The sequence below is a fragment of the Stomoxys calcitrans genome, chromosome 4 (genome assembly GCF_963082655.1).
Source record: "Stomoxys calcitrans chromosome 4, idStoCalc2.1, whole genome shotgun sequence".
Lineage (NCBI taxonomy): Eukaryota > Metazoa > Arthropoda > Insecta > Diptera > Muscidae > Stomoxys > Stomoxys calcitrans.
The window spans coordinates 87,634,770-87,655,928 of NC_081555.1; the positions used below are offsets into that span (position 1 = coordinate 87,634,770).

The following is a 21,159-nucleotide window of genomic DNA, read 5'->3' on the forward strand; positions in this document are numbered from 1 at the left end:
ACGCCTATTCCACAAGAAAAAGAAGAAAATGGAATGGAAGAAAAATCCCGAGTGTGAACAAATCGATATGTTCGGGAGCCAGAATAAGGTCCGAAAATTCTTCTAAAGAATTAAACATGAAACCGAAATCTGGTAACTGATACAGATAGTGTACTAAGGATAAGGGAAGAACACTTTTCACGGTGCTGACATCCGATGATGGTTCCCATGAGTAACCACAGAACCAATCCTTGATGATGGTATAGAATGTGTACCACCTAGTCAGAACGAGGTCCAAGTAGCAGTGGCCCGACTGAAAAACACTAAGGCAGCAGGAGCTAATGAGTTGCCGGCTGAACTGTTTAAGACCTGAGGCGACACCCTGATAAGGCGTATGCATCAGCTCGACTGTGCAATCTGGTTAGAAAAACGCATATCCGATTATTGGAACCATAGCGTACTATGCCCGTACACAAGAAAGGGGTCAACACAGTATGTGCCAACTACAGAGGAATAAGTCTCCTCGACATCGCATACAAGATACTATCGAGATTAAAGTCTAAAGTCAACGAAATAATTGGGCCCTATCAGTGTGGCTTTAGACTTGAATGGTGGTGGTAAATCCACAATAGACCAGATATTAATACAGCTCTAAATCCTGTAAAAGACCCAAGAAGGACAAATCAACACCATCCATCTTTTCGTTGACTACCAAACCACCATCGACAGCCCTATACGTTCAAAGGTATTTCAAGCTATGATTGAGTTTGGTATTCCTGCAATACTGATACGACTTTGCAGGTTGACGCTTGCTGATACACGCTTCTCAGTTCAAATAGGAAAGAACCTCTCCGAACCGTTCAATACCAAACGAAGTTTCAGACAAGGAGACAACCCATAGTGTGATCTTTTTAATAGCCTGCTGGAGAAGATTGTACGAGAAATACGTTTCAAAAGGCATGGCACACTACTATACAAGAGAGCACATGCTCTCGCCTACCCCGACGACATCGATATTATGGGTCGGTTGGCATTTGAAAGTATCGAAAGAGAATCAACGAAAATGGGTTTAGCAGTAAATGGAGATAAGACAAAGTTGGGGATATCAACTCCCACTAAGTCCTGTAAACCCGAGCAGATAAACAAAAATGGAGAAAACTGAAAACTACAACTCTGAGATACTTTGGATTACTAGGTACAACTACGAAAAATATAAGGGATGGCTATGAACTTTTTACAATTCGTACATTAAGGTACCATATTAGTACCATTTGGTACTTTTTGTGCAGATTGAGCTAGATGTCTGAAATTTGGCATGTAGGTAAAACTTGGAAATATATGATAGGGGCCTAATGTTGTTTTCCAAATCCGAACATTTCGGTACCAAAATTGGTACTTTCTGTTTAGATGAAGCCAGAGGTCCGAAATTTGGCAAGTAGGTACAACTAAGAAATAAATAATGGATGACTTAATTATCTATTTACAGTTCGTACATTTTGGTACCATTTTGTACTTTCTGTTCAGATGGAGCTTAAGGTCTGAAATTTCGCATGTAGTTAAAACTAAGAAATGTATGATGGGTGGATAACTGATCTATTCAATTTTCGCACATTTTGGTACCATTTGGTACTTCCTTTACAGATGGTAGTCAAATTTGGTAGCGGGTACAACTAGGAAAAATATGAAGGGTGACAAAATGATCTGTTAAAAATTCGTACATTTTGGTACCAAAATTGGTACTTTCTTTAAAGATGGCATTCAGGTACAACTAGGAAAAAAATGATGGGTGACTATGATCTTTTTACAATTCGTACTAATACAATAAGTATTAATATTTGTACCATTTGGTACTTTCTCTGCAGATTGAGCCAGAGGTCTGAAATTTGGCATGTAGGTAAAACTAAATGATTTTTTTTCACAATTCGAACATTTTGGTACCAAAATTGGTACTACTTGGTACATTCTTTATAGATGCAGCTAGAGGCACGAAATTTGGCATGTAGATACAGCTAAGAAATAAATGATGGATGACTAAATGATCGATTCAAAATTCGAACTTTTTGGTACCAAATATTGGTACCATTTTGTACTTTTTGTTTAAATGGAGCTTAAGGTCTGAAATTTGGTATGTAGGTACAACTAAGAAATATATGATGGGTGACTAAATGTTCTATTTAAAATTCGTACATTTTGGTACTATTTGGTAATTTCTGTTCAGTTGGAGCTAGAGGTTTGAAATTAGTATAACTAAGAAATATATGAGTGGTGGCGAAATGATATATTCACATTTTTTGGTACCAAAATTGGTTTCTTCATAAATGAAGCTAGGGGTCTGAAATTTGGCATTATGGTACATCTAAGAAGCATACGAGACCAAGTGATCTATTGAAAATTCGTACATTTTGGTACCAAAATTTTTACCATTTGGTACTTTCTTTGCAGATGGAGCTAGAGGTCTGAAATTTGACATGCAGGTACAACTAGTAAAAATATTACAAAGCTTCATAATCTTATTAACTAAGTGACTACCTAGGTTTTTGGAAGTTCTACACTAAAAAGGGGCCAGCGAAGCGGGTGGTCCGCTTACAAATAATATAATAGAAATATTATAAAATAGAATTTAGAAACAATTGTATTAACATTTTTTCTTGTAATATAGATGAATTGGCCTTTTTGGTTTGGTATATTACAATAAATAAATGAAATGAAGTCTTTTGAAGGTGACCATAAAGAATACGCAAAAAGGGAAGACCAAAATTCCGATGGAGTGACCAAGTGGAGAGCGACATCTCCATACTGGCTTTCCAATCACTGACACCCAGTTTCGAGCTCAGAAGATCGATGCGCTTGGAAATCTATTCAACGTTCGGCTAGAGGAATAAATTTTCTGTAATGGTCAATCATATTTAATTAAGTTATGTTTGTTCCATGCAACGTGAAAGGCGATGCAAAATTCTCCATGAAAACTTCAACGAAATTTTTTAATGGAAAACAAATTTTAAAGAGATTTTCTAGTAAACTCAAAATTGTTTCTATATAATTCAACATCTATGAGTTGCGTGTACACGTTTATTTATCAAAACATTTTAAATGTTATAATGACCAATTTGGCTTGAAGAAATTCGTAATGCATTTGTTTTTTTTTTCAAATATTAAAACACAATCAAAACATCAAGTAAAAAATATAACAATCGTTGCTGGTATGTAAACATTAAAATAAAACATTGCTTTAGTCTTGTCTTGTCATATCCTGTATCACTGTTCTAATAAACGTTTATATTCGGCGAGTATTTGTTCCTCTTGTACCAAAGGCAAATCCAGATAATCATTTTCGTTGTCCGGCATTTCTTCGGTGAAACGCTGATAGGCTTTCAAAGATTCCATTTCCTTTTGAGCTTTACCCAAAGCCTTTGTCACCAATGTATTGACACCAGAGGATGTAGATGGTCCTTCATACTGATCGCTGGCAACGGTAGCAACCGCTGCATTGGTCATTCGCTCCATGGCAGCCATTAGTTCGGTTTCACTACCGTGGGTTTTTATCAAAAAATCAATGGCTTTATCCAAGCTATTCTGGGTGGTCTCCAGGGCCACACGAGCTAAATCTTCAGTAAAACCTAGCTGTTGTAGCTGAGATAGAATATCGGAGTCGGCGTTTTGGGCTGGCGGAAGACTACGGCTCAATTCATCGGCATTGGTTTGTAATAAATCCAACTGTTAAAAATATTACAGTAAATAAATCAAATTTAAATAAAAAAATGGGACGGGGAGTTGCAGCAATGTTATCATTTCTTTCCTTTTAATAAGGTTGGCACAGAAAGTGATTTTGCTCCAAAAAATCCCATTGCTTCACTCTTTCTCTGCAAGTCCTTTCATACACAACTCTACTTACCGCATTAGGCACATCATTTTTACTGCGCTTTAAGGCTTCAACCACAACATCACGAGCAAATCCCATTTCCATTAGAGTACAAACACTACGTGGATTGACCCAGTCTTTCTCCTCCTTATTACTCGAAGTCAAGTTCTTATTAAGTTTACGTTCCTTTTTGGAATTTTGGCGAGCTTCTTTTAGTTTTGTTCTACGTTCGTGTATGAAATTAATGGCACGCTCCAGATTGCCCGAGCACGATCTTAGACCCATTCTTGCCTCATGGGGTTCATAGCCCATTTCCATTAAAGCAATCACGGAGCCATCGTCCACCTTAAGAGCCTCCAATTCTGTACCAGCCGTTATCAGTTTGTCATAGGCCTCATTGCGACGATTTTGATGGAAGAGTACAACACCCTGTAGTAAATGCAGCCGCATAATGAGAGCCTTTTCCGGACAACCTTCTCCCTTTAGCGTTATCAGACGTTGTAGATTATCACCATAAGAACGGCGAAAACTTTTTTCACATATATCAAGGCGGCGCTGAGCGTCAGGTAGCTGTGTAACATTCTAAATGGAATGGCAACAAAACAAAACATTTTAATGTCGGAGGTATAAATAACTTCTAAATAATGTATTTAAAATTATGCCTAAAACCTAACTTAAGGTCATTTAGTCAGGAGGCCACCGTAGCGCAGTGGTAAGCATTTCCACCTATGACGCTGAACGCCTGGGTTCAATGCCTGGCGAGACCATCAGAAAAAATATGCAGCGATGGTTTTCCCCTCCTAATGCTAGCAACATTTGTGAGGTACTTGCCATGTAAAACTTCTCTCCAAAGAGGTGTCGCACTGCGGCACGCCGTTCGGACACGGCTATAAAACGGAGGCCCCTTATCATTGAGCATAAACTTGAATCGGACTGCACTCATTGATATGTGAGAAATTTGCCCCTGTTCCTTAGTGGAATGTTCATGGGCAAAATTTGGATTTGCAAGGTCATTTGGCAAACCTTACCTCCTCTTTATTATTGTTGTTGTTGTAGCAGTGTGGTGTACACTGAGGCGGCAGCCCTTGCTGATGAAGGACATCATCGATCCTTCTTTTAATAATGATTGATCCTTCTTTTAATAATGCCTTCTTTTGAAGTTTTAAGGCGCAAATTTCAGTTTCTTGTCCATATTCCGCTCCATTCCATTAAGGGAGTGCCAAGAGTCGTTTAGAGCCACGAAAACGAACCTCATATTCGTATTCCTGATGTCATTTTAGAAGGATGTGGTCAAAATATTTTTTTGGGATTTTCCCGGTAAACTCCACTTTTGCCCATTGGAAAGTGTGCGTAAGTTGTTTGTTGCTGTGGCCTAAGTTTTCTGAAGGGTGGACAGTCCTTGGCTAGTAGTTGCAATGCCTTCATTCCGGTACATAGACCCGACTACAGTCTTGCGTCTCATGCAGACTGCTTGAAGGTTATCGATTCTGGTTAGCGATATTTGACCACTGTTTAAATCAAATTTGAGATCCTAATCTTCGGCCTTGTTTGAACACAATTTAGTATAGCAGGACTCCCACTGATCTTGTACTCTACCTAGGATTTGGGCTTAAATCAAGCCTAACAGTGACACAACAATATTCAAACTAGTACAGAAGCTCTATAAGCTTTTCTACTCTCGCTGTATAGAGAGATGATGTTATTTTGAATCTCCCGGTTGTTGTTGTTCAGTCACATTGCATGTGGAGGTAGCGATCTTCGTCAAACTCCTAAAGATGGGTAATTTCGTTCCGATGCATAGGACCGATAGCTTCGGGAACGTAATGGCCATTGATTATTTAAAGGTGCAAAAAAACCTTGCCTTGTCATATTGAGCATCATAGGCACTCAGTTTTTAAGCAAGAGCCGGTGCCACCCGGTCTCTCACTGCAACTCTCCACTCGAAACCGCTGATTGTCCGCGACTGCAGTTACAGCTACTCCGTATACGAATCATCCCTGTATCCACAACCTTGGACTCTTAGCTGAGTTTCTCGTGATACCTACATATGACCACCACACAGATCGGAGCTCAAAGTTCTAACGTGTGTGTTGTCCATAATTATCCCGTGCCGGGCCGGCTAATTATCCCGTGCCGGCCGGCTTCCAGTCTGTGTGGTACTCACAGCAATTCCGTTCCGGGCTGATTCAAAGGGTTCTGACAGTTTTCAGCATCAAAGTTGAGGTTTAATTGGGCCCTGTGCTTTTGATAAATTTGGCGATGGGTGCGGTATTTGTACCTTCGTCTATGACGAATTAACAACCTGTCACAAACCGGTTGTTCAATCGTCAATTTATTGAGTATTCCGTGAGTGCTAGTGCGAGGAAAGGCATTCATGGGTTCGAACCGAGTATCAGCAACCATAATTCATTATAAGCGAAGGTACAAATACCGCACCCATCGCCAAATTTATCAAAACACAGGGCCCAATAAAACCTCAACGTTATTGCTGAAACAATTGTAGTTGAGTTCCAATGCTAGTGGATAATCGTTGAATCACAATTTATTTGTGTGATCGTCAGTCGTATGTAAAATGCAGAGATAAGAAAATTAAGCCCTGCAGAGTGTAAACTCTCAAAGGTGGGATGATTTCTGTGACATGGTTTTATCTTTACCCATATTTTATTCTACCTCCACTGGTGAGGTTAGCTTGATGGGCACGCGTCTAGCAAACTTTACCCGCAGACCCCATATCCATTATTTTCCTCATAATAACAAAGATAATAGAAGATGAAGAATACAGATGGAGTCCCATCACAGAAAGGAGCAAGGCAGTAGAACGAAAATAGAAGGGAATGGGAAACAAACGCACAAAACAAAAATGTATGGAACCAGGCAAATCGTAAGAGAGGCTCTCATCGGTAAAATGTTCGTTTAATCAGTCATTTCAGGCCTCCACAGTAGTCCAGAATCAAGAAAGGGCCAAGTTCAAGGAAATCTAGGCATAGCAAGAGTTATTCACTCACAAACTGTGTCCAACTCCTCTTCGTCATCGCATAAACTACGCAAGTCTGCCTCTTCCTGCGTCCAGTGCGACGTTAAATGGGCCTTGGCAAACTAGCAACCTACAACCACATCACACGAAGAAAGCATCTACCCGAACAAGGAATGAAAAAGCGGTCGAGCGGTCGAGAACCAGTCGCCGATGTTGCATACGTGCCACTTGTCGAACAGCTAAACATAGTAGAGGAATTGGCCAGTCAGACGGCGGTGGCGACGTGAGAATCTGTATATGGATGCCGAACTGCCAGAACACTCTGGCTTACCATCGACCGAAGGAGGACGAAGAATCTGCGGGCTTTTAATAAGAGATCACTGAGTATGCACTTTTAATTGGATTTACAACCGGGAACTATGCGATAGGCCACATGACCACGCACATCGCAATTCCTAATAACGATTACTGCGGAAGCTATTCGAAATTTTGCTATGCTCATGTCCGGGTCTACAGGCTTTCCATCTAGAGAGGTGATTTTACTCAGATCTTGGCGTTCTTGCAGATTTGTCTCTGGGAAGTCTCCTCCAAAACGTGAATAAGAGGGGATAGTTCCAACTGGAAAATTGCAAATTTTGCCCATGAACATTCCACTAAGGAACAGGGGCAAACTTCTCACATATCAATGAGTGCAGTCCGATTCAAGTTAAAGCTCAATGATAAGGGACCTCCTTTTTGTAGCCGAGTCCGAACGGCGTGCCGCACTGCGACACCTCTTTGGAGAGAAGTTTTACATGGCAAGTACCTCACAAATGTCGCCAGCATTAGGAGGGGAAAACCACCGCTGAAAATTTTTTCTGATGATCTCGCCAGGATTCGAACCCAGGCGTTCAGCGTCATAGGCAAACATGCTAACCTCTGCGCTACGGTGGCCTCCTAGTTCCAACTGGGGACACGATGAAATCCCATACATGTTTTCATGTGTGCGTAGACGCGCAGGACTACTTTCACTCACCGAGTAGACACTCAGGTGAGCTTGGAGTGATGGTAGTTTAAATTTTTACTTTACTTTCCATCACCGTTCCACTTACAAATGCGGTACCCTGTCTTTACCTATATTCTGGAGGAATATGGCCCTCCAACACACCGCATTATGACGGTTTACAACCCCCACAGGTTGTACATTGAGATTTGATCTGTGTGGTGCTCATTGCTGTCACGAGAAGCTTAGCTGCGAGCTACCGGACGTCCACAAGTTGCGGATAGTGGAATGCTCCATTTGGAATAGCTGCAAGGGCAGTCGGGGACAATCAGCGGTATCGAGTGAAGAGTCTCAGTGAGAGGTCGGGCGGCACCGGCTCTTGCATAAAAACTAAGTGCCTATGATGCTCGAAATGGCAAGGCTAGTAAACGGCGCCTTTAAATAACTAATGGTCGCCTTGTTCCCACGGCGATCGATTTTTTGGACCGGAACAAGCTTGACGACGATCGCCACCTCCACATGAAATTGTGACTACAAAAGCAACAACTGTTTATAGCCACCACAACTATGTGTTTTAAAATAACCATTGGAGGCATATACAGAAAATTGTCATCAAATCATCACCGCAATCTCATTTACGTATATAGAGACCATGCTTCCTGATTTTGTGTATAATGTTTTTAAAATTTTATATAACATACCTTTAGGCACAAATAACACCAAACAATATCCAGATTAACCAAGGCATAATTGTCGACTGATTCCAAAAATTTCGAGTTGCAGGTAACAAATTTTTCATCTGATTCTAATAAAAGAATCAGTGCCTCATCGAATTGTTCACGCTTCATGGCTGCACGAGCCTTTTCATAGAAACTCATGCCCATAAGTAAAGCTCGATTTTCGGCGGGTGGCAGAAATACGGGATTACCATCTTGATCCTCCATCTGTAAAATATAAAAAATATACTAAGCATCTTTCTCCGGGACATCTTTAACCAGCTCCATCACCTCAAATAATTGACGGCTTGAATCTACAATTGCCTCCACATCCATTTTTATTTTACGTATGCGATCGTACATGGCTTCCTCTTGATTTTGCACTGCAGTCTTGTCAACTTCGCTTATAATGACCATCAACTGCTGATTGTTTTTAAGACCTTGAGAATCTAAAGTTCTCTGGGAGTCAACAATTTTTCCCGATGCTATGCATTTGACTCTATTGGAATCGATTATATCTAAAGCCTGGGCAATTTTTGTGTGTAGCTCATCTCCAAGAGATGTTAGGGGACATTTCACTTCGACAATATTTTGGGTGCCTTGTTGGTTGTTAATACGACGAACGCTAAATGTAGCCATACCTGGTAAAGTAAAATCAAAAAAGCTTTCATTGCAGGTCGCAAATATTTTCATTTTCAAACCAACCTGACTCTTCAAACTCTTTGCGACAGGCCAATTTCCTTAGGGCACCTTCCTGCAGCTCCGTCAATGCTAATTTGCAATTGGATTTGGAAATTCCTAAGTTGCTGCTAAAGCTCTCGGCTAATTTCTAATCATTAACCATACAAGTTATTATTGGCAATAAGATTACTCAAATGAATTTACCTCAATTTCATCCTCCACACATCCAACTCCATCGTAATAATAGGGCTCCAGCCATAACTTAATAGCCAAAGCTTGCAGGCGTGCCCTTACTTGAATAATTATATTATCTATTTGAGACATCTCTGATAAAAGCGGTAACAAAAATTATTAAATAATAATTATAAATAGAAGAACTCTGGCTGTAGCCGACCCAATCAATAGTCCATTCACGACTTTTCCTTATGCAGTACCAAGAGCCAGCAAATGGATGACATGCAATTCTTATCGGTTCTCTTTCGAATTATTCGCCGAATTTCACAATCATGTATGAATTCCCCCCTTTTTGAATGTGTTTACCTCTTTACTAGTAACTTGTGGGAGCCAAAGAGGGTGAGCCAAAGATGCTTGTGGGAGCCTTTGTTTTGTGTTTACTTTCGGGATATGTTTTTGTCACTGTTTATTTTGACCACGTTTCGCTTTTCACATCAGCTGCACAAAGTAGAGATGCTACATTTGGTACTAACGTAGCCAAACACTTACAGTACGACCTCAACAAATATCGAGCCAAATAAAAGCACTGTGTGACAACGGTGCTTAGCTTTTAATGTTCCTTTACACTATCTGGGTTTTGAATAACATTCTATTTTCAAAGTTTGTAAAATCCCGGTTTGCTGCACCGAATAGTTAGTAAATCATAATCAAGTTTAAAGATATATGGCAAAAGTACAGTTTACGGGAAAAATACCAAAAAATCTATGTTTTGCATACTATCTTGAAATGGCCTAGGAATTTATTTCTAGGCAAACGTTTCTTTAATTTGACTACCATATACCGTGTATTTGGTACCATTTCACTTCGGTGGGGGCAAAGGCCCGTTTGGGAGCCCCCTTGCCCGAAACCGAAAAACGAACTTCATATTCGTGTTCCTAAGATCATTTTTCACGTAAACTACGCTTCAAGATGTGTATTAAATTCTTTCACTGTGGTTGGTCAGGTTAGGTTGGATGAAACGCGACTATACGCTTCACTCGGAGACCTTAGGTCGATTGTGTTGACACCAGAAGAAAGTAGAAGAGAAGATGGATGGAGGTGTAAAGAGATGGATGGAGATGTATTGACACATGATATAATTACCAAGTAGTGTACCGTAAACAGCTGAGTACAATTTTTTCTCGCGAAGTACACAACGAGTTTTGGTTTTGTGTTTGTATAATAGTTAAGAGCCATAGCACACACATAGAGACACAAGATATATTCATTTACAGGTAGTGGCAGTTGCCCAACAACAAAATATTAGGTGCACTATCTTTCAAAGTGATAAGTGCAACTCTGATTTTGTGTATGTTACTTGTTTGCGCCATTTTTCATTGTTTGTGTGTCATGGTTCTTAACTATAATACACACACACAACCAAAACTCCTTGACAGATAGTGCACTTCGCAAGAAAAAATCTTACACAGCTCTTTACCTGTTAATTATGTATTGGTTTAACGTGAACAGCTGAAAACAGCAAATGTTTGACGGTATTAAAATGACAATTCTGTATTTACATTCACAGCAAACCATCCATGATATATCGAAAGCACCCCAAATATTTTGATGCATTTCCCCCATGGTACAATTAAGAGGTAGTGTCATTCGACAACATCAAAAATCTACCCCAACGAAACCACCTTGATTGACAAATGCCGTAAATGCAAATGTCAACGTGGTTTTAGAAACAAACATTTTTTTATAATTTATCTTCTCCAAACGTGTTTTAAAGTTGTATTTTCATCGTTATAACACTGTTTTGTTGCTCATGTGTGGAATATCGGATCAAATAAAACATCATTTTAAGATCTTAGAGAAAAATCACATCTGTGTTAACAAGCATTTGACATTTAGATTTATTGCAAAATCAAAACAAAAATAAAAAAATTGTACTCAGCTGTTCGAATGACCTCACCTTATAAGTGCATCTTGGATCGCACCATACGATTTGTGGTTGTTGTACAAATGAGACCACCAAGGCGGATTTATAAAGGTGGTCTCACGCAAACAGCTGTTAACAGCCTGCCAAGTTTGGCGTTATTAAGATGTCAGTTTTTTGTTTGCATTCTCTTTGTTATCATCTTCTTTCACGCATAGTCTCTGCTCACGTACGCACATGTATACACACACGCACACAAACTTCTTTGAGTGTGTTGGCAAAACTTCGATTAGCTTGATGGCATGATGGCGGATTACACCATACGATTTGTGGTTGTTGTACAAATGAGACCACCTATTAGATCCGCCCGGCAAAGTGGGCTAATGCAAATATTTTTTTCGAAATCTCTTAATTTTTAAGCAAACATATTTGTTTTGGCCCTAATAGGGTCATATTTTTTGAAAAAAAAAAAACAAATTTTTGAAATGAGAGGGGTCTAATTTACCATTGTGCAACTTTTCGTTAGCTTTTGCAAATCATATAGTATACAGGTGCCATAAGGCAACCAATTATTCTTAGTTGTTTTGTAAACAAACCGGCATTTTTGCCGCACAAATACAAAGCAAACAACAGCTGAACAGCCAAACGTGGTTGACAGAGCCCCATACCACGTTATTGGGGCTCGCAGATGAGTATAGGTGGTAATTGTCAAAGTGACAATCGCAGAGAAATCCTGCAAAACAGCTGTTTGCAGAATTACAATAATTTTCTCACTAAACTTTAAATCAGTCATCGGAATGTGTCGTCGTTTCGCGAGACGCCGTGAAAAAAAATACACAAAATATTTGTTGCCAAATTTAGTGTAAAGCAGAGGCATATAAGGAAAAATACACAAAGATTTCATTACATAACTGTGAAATATTGTTTTCTTGTGTAAAAAAGTAGTAAAAAATTAAAAAATCGCATAAAAATTGTCGAATTCCAAGCAATTGAAGGTCAAGTCCGTATTGAAAAAAGTTTGCTATGCGTTCGCTGCTTGCTTGCGTGTGTATGTGCAAAAGAATACCTGAAAAATCGTGAAAAAAATCTAAAAATAAACAACCGAAAATTGCAAAAAGCTAGACTTTTTGCTGCTCCAATCTCATAGTTCTTTCCCCTGTAATTGTGCAAATTTCAATTAAGTTTTAATGCATTCACTACAACAAAGCTCACCAAAAACTCTACTAAAAACACCATCATCTACTCCCCAATCCCGACAAACATCAGAAACATTTCGCCTGCTAACTGAGCCCCAGAAGAAGGCACACCTAGATATACTAGCATCGTCGACTAGGACCTTGACACCAGCATCCCCACATTCCATTCAACAAGGAACAGCTGTAGCAGCAACAACGACCACGACGACGGCAGTGAAAAGATGTCCTACACCGAATTAGAATCAGGTTACCAGGATTTGCGTCAACAATCATCCCAACAAGCAGCTACTGCCGCAGCAGCTGCAGCTCTATCATCCCAATCCCATATACAGTTGGCAGGCGGCGGAGGCGTAGGCATAGCAGGCATCGATAGATCTCATCAACGTCCGGGATTTTTCGTGGGTCATGATGGCAATGTAATTTTCTGTTACTAATTATAGATTATTGATTTGTTTTTCGATTAATTTCAATTTGAATGTAAAATGAAAAATTTGTCTTTTGTCACTCGTTGTTGATAATTAATTCCCTTCCCATCCACCATATTCATACCCAAGTCCTTCTCTTTTATGCATGCAGTCAGGCAGTCAGTCTGTCAGTATACCTATGAATTCTTGTTCTTGTAGTTGTTGTGTGTATTTTTGAAAAATCGAAAAATCAATAAGTGTTAAATTTTCGTCTTGTGTGAGAGATGGCCTTGAGTAGAAAATAATTGTGTTGGCATTTTCTGTATCACACCAAGTCATATGTTTCATAAACCCCACAAGAGAGACTTGCCTGCCTTGAGGGAGGAGGATGGTTACCATCGAAGAGCACAACTGCTGCTACTGCAACAAATATTCTATAGTCCAATCAGTCAATGTCAAGTTTGTTGTTGTTTGTTTTTTTACATGAGAATAGGGACGAACTTTCAGTGGCAAGTTTTAAGTAGTATTTTCGCCAAAGAAGCTATTTCTCCATACCAGTTTTAAGTTCACATATTGGTGGAGATGGAAATTCCTAACTCCTTGTTCAGCAGGTTTTCTGCACAACTTACTTTTTTTGGTTGAACTTGAAGTTTGTCCTCAAAGTTCTTGTTTTGCTTGCTTTTAATGCAATAGTTGTAATCACAACTGTGGCCCTAGCAACACATCTCTACGTAGCAATAAGAAATTCTAGCTAAGGCGGATTTTTTTAAAGGCAGTTGGGCCAATCCAATCAAGTTTGCTAAAAATTTGGGTTAAATCTTTTATAGTGCATGTTGTAGCGATCCTTAGTAAACTCGCCTTGGGAAGCATGGTCATTCCGGGGCATAAGGAGCAAGCTGCAAATACTGGATGAAATTATACATCTTACACTCACAACTGCTTAATTGAATTGCAAAGCGATTCCTTTGTTCGAATAATGACAGCAACAATAAAAACAATTGATTCATCTTCCCTACTTTGAATAGCTTAGACCAAGTGGTAAAATTACAACACAGCCGGTTACTACTTTGGTTCGACAGTGAGGGTTTGGTGTTTTTTAGAAAGTGGCGAGTTCAGTTACTACCCAAATCGATATCACTCATTTTCATAGAGAGTAAGCAAAGCGAGCGATTGACTCAGGTCAGTGTTAAGAAATATTGTTATCACCGTTAGCCATAGATAATAAGGGAAATAGAAAATACATAATAAAATTATTATTGCACATTAGCCTGAACTCATTCTTAATTTATACAAATGGCCTGACATATTCATCCGTCTTCTCATTGCCGGGAATGCCATCGTTTCCGGATATTAAACCAAACCAATCGTCATGAGCCCAAAATGTATGCACACAAACAAAAATTTGCCCATGAACTGTCCATTAAAAAACAGCGGCGAATATCTCTCAAATCTCTGAGTGTTGTCCGATTCAAGTTTAAGCGCAATGATGAGGGGCCTCCTTTTTATAGCCGAGTCCGAAAGGCGTGCCGCAGTGCAACACCTTTTGGGGTGAATTTTTTACATGGCATAGTATCTCACAAATGTCGCCAGCATTTGGAGCGGATAACCACGAACGACGGACAGGGATTGTAAAAATTCCGTTATGGTTTTCAACCTTATTTTCCCAGATTTCATTTTTGGGTTTCGTAATGGCATAGATCTCATTCTGAAAGACTGTGCTCTCGTTGGGCAGTCTCAGCGATATCGAGTGCCTCGAAGTTAACCCCAATCCCGTGCCTGAATCCATCTTTGAGTCATAGAGGTTTCAACGTTGTCTACTCATCGCATCTAGGTATATCTTTCAAAATGAAACTGCGGCTTCATCCATCATCCTTTAGCATGGCAAACCTTAGCGACACGTCATGATAAGCTTAGCTGCGATTTACCGGGGGGATCCATAGGTCGCTGATAGTGGAATACTCCATACGGAGTAGCTGTTCTGCAGTCGCGGATAATTAGCGGTATCGAGTGGAGAGTCTCAGTAAGAGGTCGGGTGGCACTGGTTTTTGAACAAATACCGAGTGTCTATGGTGCTCAATATGACAAGGAGTCTTTGGCGCTTTTAAACAACCAATGGCCACCATGTTCCCGCGGCGATCGGTCCTTTGGACCGAAAGGAGCACCTGCAAGAGCTTGACGAGAATCGCCACCTACACATGAAAATGTGGTTACAACAACAGTTCTCCTATCCAAAGACTTGCACCAAACCATGATTGTATATTTCAGAACTGGCCTGACAATGGCCGTGTACACAGTAAATCATCAATGAATTTAAACCCGAATATCCTCTCACAGAAGTAGAAGATACTGATTGTCTTTCGTCTTCTTTTCTTCGTATTCTTTATAAAGAATTGTTTTCGAGGCTTATGCCTACACTCAAAAATACTTTAAAATCTTATCTTTATTTTAAAGGTTCCTACAGTTTTATCAACTTTTCTTATATTTAATAATTTTGTAATGATTTCAATAACTGCAGACAAAATATATACTGAAATTGGTCTGTTTGTGCTCTTTTGTTTTGATCTTTAAAAATCTTTCGGACAAATGACAACATGATTGCAAATTACCCAAAACTTGACGGACATACATATGAAAACTATATCTAAATCTGAACCGATTTCAACAAACTTCTGAGATATTGTGGTAGTCGTCGAGGAAGCGTTGCAGAAAATTTTGGGTAGATTGAGCAATAAATTTGTTTGCAGTGGCTCTAGAAGTGAAAATCGGACGAAATACATATATGGCAGCTATATCTAAATCTGAACCGATTTCTATGAATTTCGCCAGTAATAATAAAAGTCATAAGACAATCCTTCCTTCCAAACTTCGAGTGAATTGGTTAACAAATGAGCACTTTATTGCAATATATCTCTAAATCGGACGAACTTATATATGGGAGCTATATCTAAATCTGAACCGATTTCGACCAGACTTTATAGAAATTATGGTAGTCTTCGAGGAAAGCGTTTGGCAAGATTGTTCAATAAATGCGCTTGCAGTGGGTCTAGGATAGAAAATTGGCCGACATATATATGAGAGCTATATCCAATACGGAACCGATTTCTACGAAATTCACAAGTAATGTCGGGAGTCAAAATAAAATCTTTCCTGGCAAATTTCGATAAAATCTGTTGACAAATGAGCATATTATTGCAATATCAATTTTTTCCAATATCATTAGACTTCGTCTCTCCGATCGGATGAAAATTGTCACCTGTAGTTTGTACACAAATTAACATGGCCAGATGGACATTGCTAAATCGAATCAGAAAGTGATCCTAAGTGGATCGGTATGCTTATTAATGGGACCATTCCTCTTCCTTCTGGGTGTCCTGAGACTGGAGTCTAAAATCGTATGTTTTCGAGTGTAGAACTCCCGCTTTATTGAAATAGTCCTCCAATCTGTTTTTCGTAGCACATCTCGTCGGTGTGACCTCACCGATCGTCGAAGCAAACTTGTCTGGGATTAGCAGCACACCACCATCGTCGATGCAAACTCTTTTTAGGGTTGGGTGATCCTCTTAGCAACTTCAATAATTAATTAGAGTTTTTAGGTTATTGTTAGGTAGGTTTAAAAAGTGGGTGCAGATATAAATCCATCCACTATAGACATACACCTAAGCCTGTAATCGGCTTGTTGTGCGCTCTAAAAACTAAAAAGTAACATCGAAAAAGAAAATATCAGATAGGAATTCCGTGCTACTTACAAAAACCTTAATTCTTTTCCATGCCACGCCCCTAAGATGGTTCATGTCTGGTATTTTGTGCCCACCTAAGTGCCGGTATCTGTTAGACACGAAAGCCGGGCAATGACAAAGAAAATGCTCCAACCTCTCATCATCTTCTCCACATGCCCTACACATGCTATCACTTGTCGCAGCGATTTTACATAAGTGAGCTCGTAGTCCTATGTGTCCCGTTATGATATCAATAGCTATACTGACCTCCTTCTTACTTCCTTTCAGTAATAGCATCGTCTTCTCACTATCTGGATTCCCCCATAGGATTTTCGCCGTCCTACCGACCGTTTTGCTGTTCCACAGGGTTGCATGCGCATTCATCGCCCACGCCCTTAACTCGGACTGCGTCGACCCTAAAGGCTTTGGGTTAACCATGTTTATTGACGGCAGTTCTCTGGCCTTCACCGCCCAATCGTCGGCCCTTTTATTCCCGCTTACTCCGTTATGGCCCGACACCCAAACGATGCGGATTTTGCCTTCCTCAGAGAAGGCGTTAATCTCCTTCTTACACTGCAAGACTGTTCAAAACCTTACCGTGCTGGTTGTTATTGCCCTCATAGCAATTTTACTGTCGGTAAAGATGTTCACACTCGACGTCCTCGCGTTAGCACCACACCAATTCACGCCCCTCCCTTAACTCGGACTGCTTCGACCCTGAAGGCTTCGGGTTAACCAAGTTAATTGACTGCAGTTCTCTGGCCTTCACCGCCAAATCGTCTGCCCCTTCATTCCCCCTTTCATTTTGCCATCCTTAGAGAAGGCGTTAATCTCCTTATTTCTTACACTGCAAGACTGTTCGTGACCTTACCATCCTGGTTGTTATTGTCCTTATTGCAATTTTACTGTCCGTTAAGATGTTCACGCATTCCACGATCGCCCGGATCTCCGCCTGTAGGACCATATTATGGTCAGGCAGTCTAAAACAGATCTCAGTCCCTGGGTCCTCAATGTAGACCCCCAGGCCCACTCTGTCCTCTAGCTTTGACCGATCCGTGTAACATAATCTTCCAGATGCTAATACTAGTGTGCCGCTGGCAGCAGTGCCTCGCACTCAACCTCAAGGTTCATCTCAGGTATCCGATCGGAAACCTCTTCCCTTCCTTCCAGGTTTCCTATCGTCGCCTAGATTATGCCGCGCGATGTGAGCTGCTCCCATCCTCAATTTATTCTCCCATTGCCTTAAGTCTCAAAGCATCAGTGGCTGCCTCACACTTAATCTGTATGTCATTGGGTCGGATATCTAAAATAGTCTCCAGTGCTCTAGTGGGCGTTGTCCTCATCGCTCCGCCTATGCCAAGACAACATGAGAAATTGTTTTATTGTTCTTATGTTGCACTTTTTCTCCATAGCAGTCCACTAAACTACTGAGGCGTAAGTAAGTCTTGGTATAATCACGCTCCTGTAGAGCCAATGGACTATCCTCGAATTCAAGCCCCATTTCGAGCCTACGGCCCGTCTACATAGTGCCCAACATCTGTGAGCCTTCTCAGTACGCTCCTGAATGTGACACTTCCAATTCAGTTTACTGTCCAAGATCACAACTAAGTGGATTTGACCTTGTCAGATATCGAAATCGTTGAGACGTGGTGCGTTAAATGGGCCCACCTTCGTCTTCCTCGTGAACAGGCATATTTCAGTCTTTTTCTCGATTAACAATGAGACCTTTGGGTCTAGACCAGTCATATGCCATATACATGACCCTTTTGGGGCTTCTGCATAGCTGGTTCGGATCCTTATCCCTTAGAAGTATTATAATATCGTCGGCGTAGCTGATGGGTTCAAGTCCCTCCTCAGTCAGCATCCGTAATAGGTCATTTATGGTGGTTATTGGGTTATTGTTAAGATTCAAACAAATGTTTGAGTAAATCGCACTAAAAAGGTTTGGCCTGCGAAAACTAAAACCTTTTGGATTTAAGCTTTACTGGCCTGAGACCATCAGAGGCCACCTTAGCGCAGAGGTTAGCATGTCCGCATATAACGCTGAATGGCTGGTTTCGAATCCTGGCGAGAATATCAGAAAAAATTTTCATCGATGGTTATCCCCTTCTAATGCTGGCGATATTTGTGCGGCACTATGCCATGTAAAAATTTCTCCTCAAAGAGGTGTCGCAATAGGATTAAACTTAAATCGGGCAGCACTCTTTGCTGTGTGAGAAGTTTGTCCCTGTTCCTTAATGGAATGTTCATTGGCAAATTTGCAATTTGACCTGAGACCATTACCCAAACTTGAAATATCATTCCCCCAAATTGGCTCTTGTACTGTTGTAACTATACGTACAAAGGAAATCCTTAAATATCCGTTCTTAAATAAAACAATCACACAAAAGTGCTGAGGTTGTAAACCACAGCTAAAACAGCACTACAATTGGTTTTCACCAAAGCTGGTATGCAGTACGCCATCGATCTGCAATGCCCTCGAGTCGATGCGCACTCTTAACCGCGATAAAAAATTACAGTGGGCATTTAATATAAAAGAAGAAGCCAAATGAGCTTAGCTATTGGGTTGCCCAAAAAATTGCGGATTTTTCATATAGTCGGCGTTGACAAATTTTTTCAACGGCTTGTAGCTCTGTAATTTCATTCTTTCTTCTGTCAGCCGTTACTTTTAGCTTGCTTTAGAAAAAAAGTGTAAAAAAAGTATATTTGATTAAAGATCATTCTAAGTTCTATTAAAAATGCATTTACTTTCTTTTAAAAAATCCGCAATTACTTTTTGGGCAACCCAATAGAATCAAATCTTGAGTCTTTATTTTCTTTAACTTTAAGTCATAGAACGAAAAACTTTGCTTCAGCCACAGTTAAGGTTACACCTATTGCATAGTGAAATTTACTAAATTTTGAAATTTTATAGGAACTTCAAGGCAGCAGCTGATAAAATGATAACAATGTTGTCTCAATAAATATATTCTTTGAAAAAAAAAAGGAAATTAAAGAAAAACCAACACACACTCTTTATAAAAAAGCAATATTTTTAAGAATCTTTGCGCTATGGGCAATAGTTTTGAAAAATTAGTTTGCTCCACTAATGTTGGTTATATTGAGAATCCCCATAACAACAACAGTTGGGCGCAATTTCGCCGCAGTAGCCATCAGCGGCGTAATAATGCCCACAATTATTGTCGTCAGCATCACATGCAATGCCAGATATGCAAGCAATATAAAAAACAACAATACCAACAGCAACAACAACACACACACTGCCAAGACTGTAATTGCAGTGGTGTTCTGGCACCAACACTGATGCATGTCAGTTCGACACCTAATCTAGGGGGTGGGTATGTGTGCCCTTGGCCCAAGGGTTACATCGATATTTGATTCTCATGACCATTTTTGTATTCTAATTAAAAACATTTGTTTTTTTTTGTTCCTGTTCTTCTTTTTGCGTTTTTTTGTTGTTTTCTTCCTCTACAATTTCATTTTAGACTCGGCTACTATTACTGCACCTTCTATGGATTTACGTTCTTCTTCCTTTTCCTATGGGGTGGGTGAAATTTTCATTTCGCTTGCTATACTTTCTTCTTTTTTAGTTTATTTTTTCGAAGCCTGCACACAAAATTCTCTTTTTTCTTGGTTTTTACATAGATTTACACCTGCTGGTTTTTTTGTTTTGTTTTTAATTTGCATTTATTATTATTTTTTTACATCCAAAGAGTCGTGACTGCGGTTTGAGTTTTGTATGTTTGGTTTTGTATGCCGCATGTTTATTTTATTTCTTTGTTTTTGTTTGTTTTTATTATCTCTTTCCAAAAATTATTAATTAATTTGGCAAATAAAACGGCATGACAATGTGAGGCACCTCTCTGGAAACATATGGTCATTATTTCCTAAAGTTGTAGATAAGTAAGGGCTTAATCACATCCCTATTACTCGATTTGTGGGTGCCTTATATTTTGAAAACAGATTATATCAACAAATATAAAAATGAAAATGTTGGGCAAATACACAGAAATTTTAACTTGGGTTAAAGGAGGATTATCTAAAAACAGAAATTTGGCAAATAAATGGCTTGGGAAATCAATAAGTTAAACCGTTGATTAGATTCTTAAGAAGCTTTAGCTATTTACGGACCTATATGAGCAGTATATGGTGTTGGGTTTTCGGTTCATAAACTTAGTTCACATACCACAATGCTGCCAAATCGGACAAAAAATAAAGCTTCTGTGACACAAGAACTTAATCAGCGGAATTGTTTTTTATGGGTATATAAATGGTGATGTTTTAGCTATTATCTTTTTGGGAACACTGGTTTAAACAGCTCACTCAAGTTTCGTGTTTTGTTTCACTGTCAAACATCTTCAGTTTGGTCTATAATTTAACCATGAACAACGAATAACGCTTGCAAATTATTGCATTTTAATATCAAAATGCTTGCTTTGTTAAGAAAGTTCATTGCGCGCTTCTTCTTCAGCGACGAAGCTCATTTTTAGCTCAGGGGTACGTAAATAAGCAGAATTGTCGATTTTTGAGAAAATGTCAGCCAGAAGCATCGCAAGA

At 39.6% G+C, this 21,159-nt stretch overlaps 2 protein-coding genes across 3 annotated transcripts in view; one reads left to right on the forward strand and one right to left on the reverse strand.

The window, feature by feature from the left end:
- Window positions 1–3,028: 3,028 nt before the first annotated feature.
- Window positions 3,029–10,520, reverse strand: LOC106089677 (NEDD8 ultimate buster 1). Its single transcript, XM_013255611.2, has 6 exons — window positions 9,396–10,520; window positions 9,216–9,339; window positions 8,802–9,151; window positions 8,496–8,738; window positions 3,872–4,420; window positions 3,029–3,693 (listed from the first exon to the last, which is right to left on the reverse strand). Exons 1-6 carry the CDS (start codon window positions 9,513–9,515, stop codon window positions 3,235–3,237), a joined length of 1,845 nt encoding a protein of 614 aa, XP_013111065.2. The 5' UTR covers window positions 9,516–10,520; the 3' UTR covers window positions 3,029–3,234.
- Window positions 10,521–11,980: 1,460 nt separating this feature from the next.
- LOC106089672 (inositol hexakisphosphate and diphosphoinositol-pentakisphosphate kinase) overlaps window positions 11,981–21,159 on the forward strand; it is a 114,118-nt gene continuing 104,939 nt past the window's right edge. The window contains exon 1 of one of the 2 annotated variants that reach the window (XM_013255602.2): window positions 11,981–12,898. In XM_013255602.2, the coding sequence (XP_013111056.2) occupies window positions 12,704–12,898 (195 nt within the window). In that variant the 5' untranslated portion in view covers window positions 11,981–12,703. The remainder of the gene's footprint in view (window positions 12,899–21,159) is intronic. The other variant, XM_013255605.2, reaches the window with a different exon arrangement.

Excerpts from the sequence above, each read along its gene's own strand:
- LOC106089677 (XM_013255611.2), bottom strand. The coding sequence starts at position 9,515 with ATGTCTCAAATAGATAATATAATTATTCAAGTAAGGGCACGCCTGCAA. Across the intron at positions 9,152-9,215 it reads CAAAGAGTTTGAAGAGTCAG|GTATGGCTACATTTAGCGTT; the intron begins GTTGGTTTGAAA and ends TTACTTTACCAG. Across the intron at positions 8,739-8,801 it reads CAAGCCGTCAATTATTTGAG|ATGGAGGATCAAGATGGTAA; the intron begins GTGATGGAGCTG and ends TATATTTTACAG.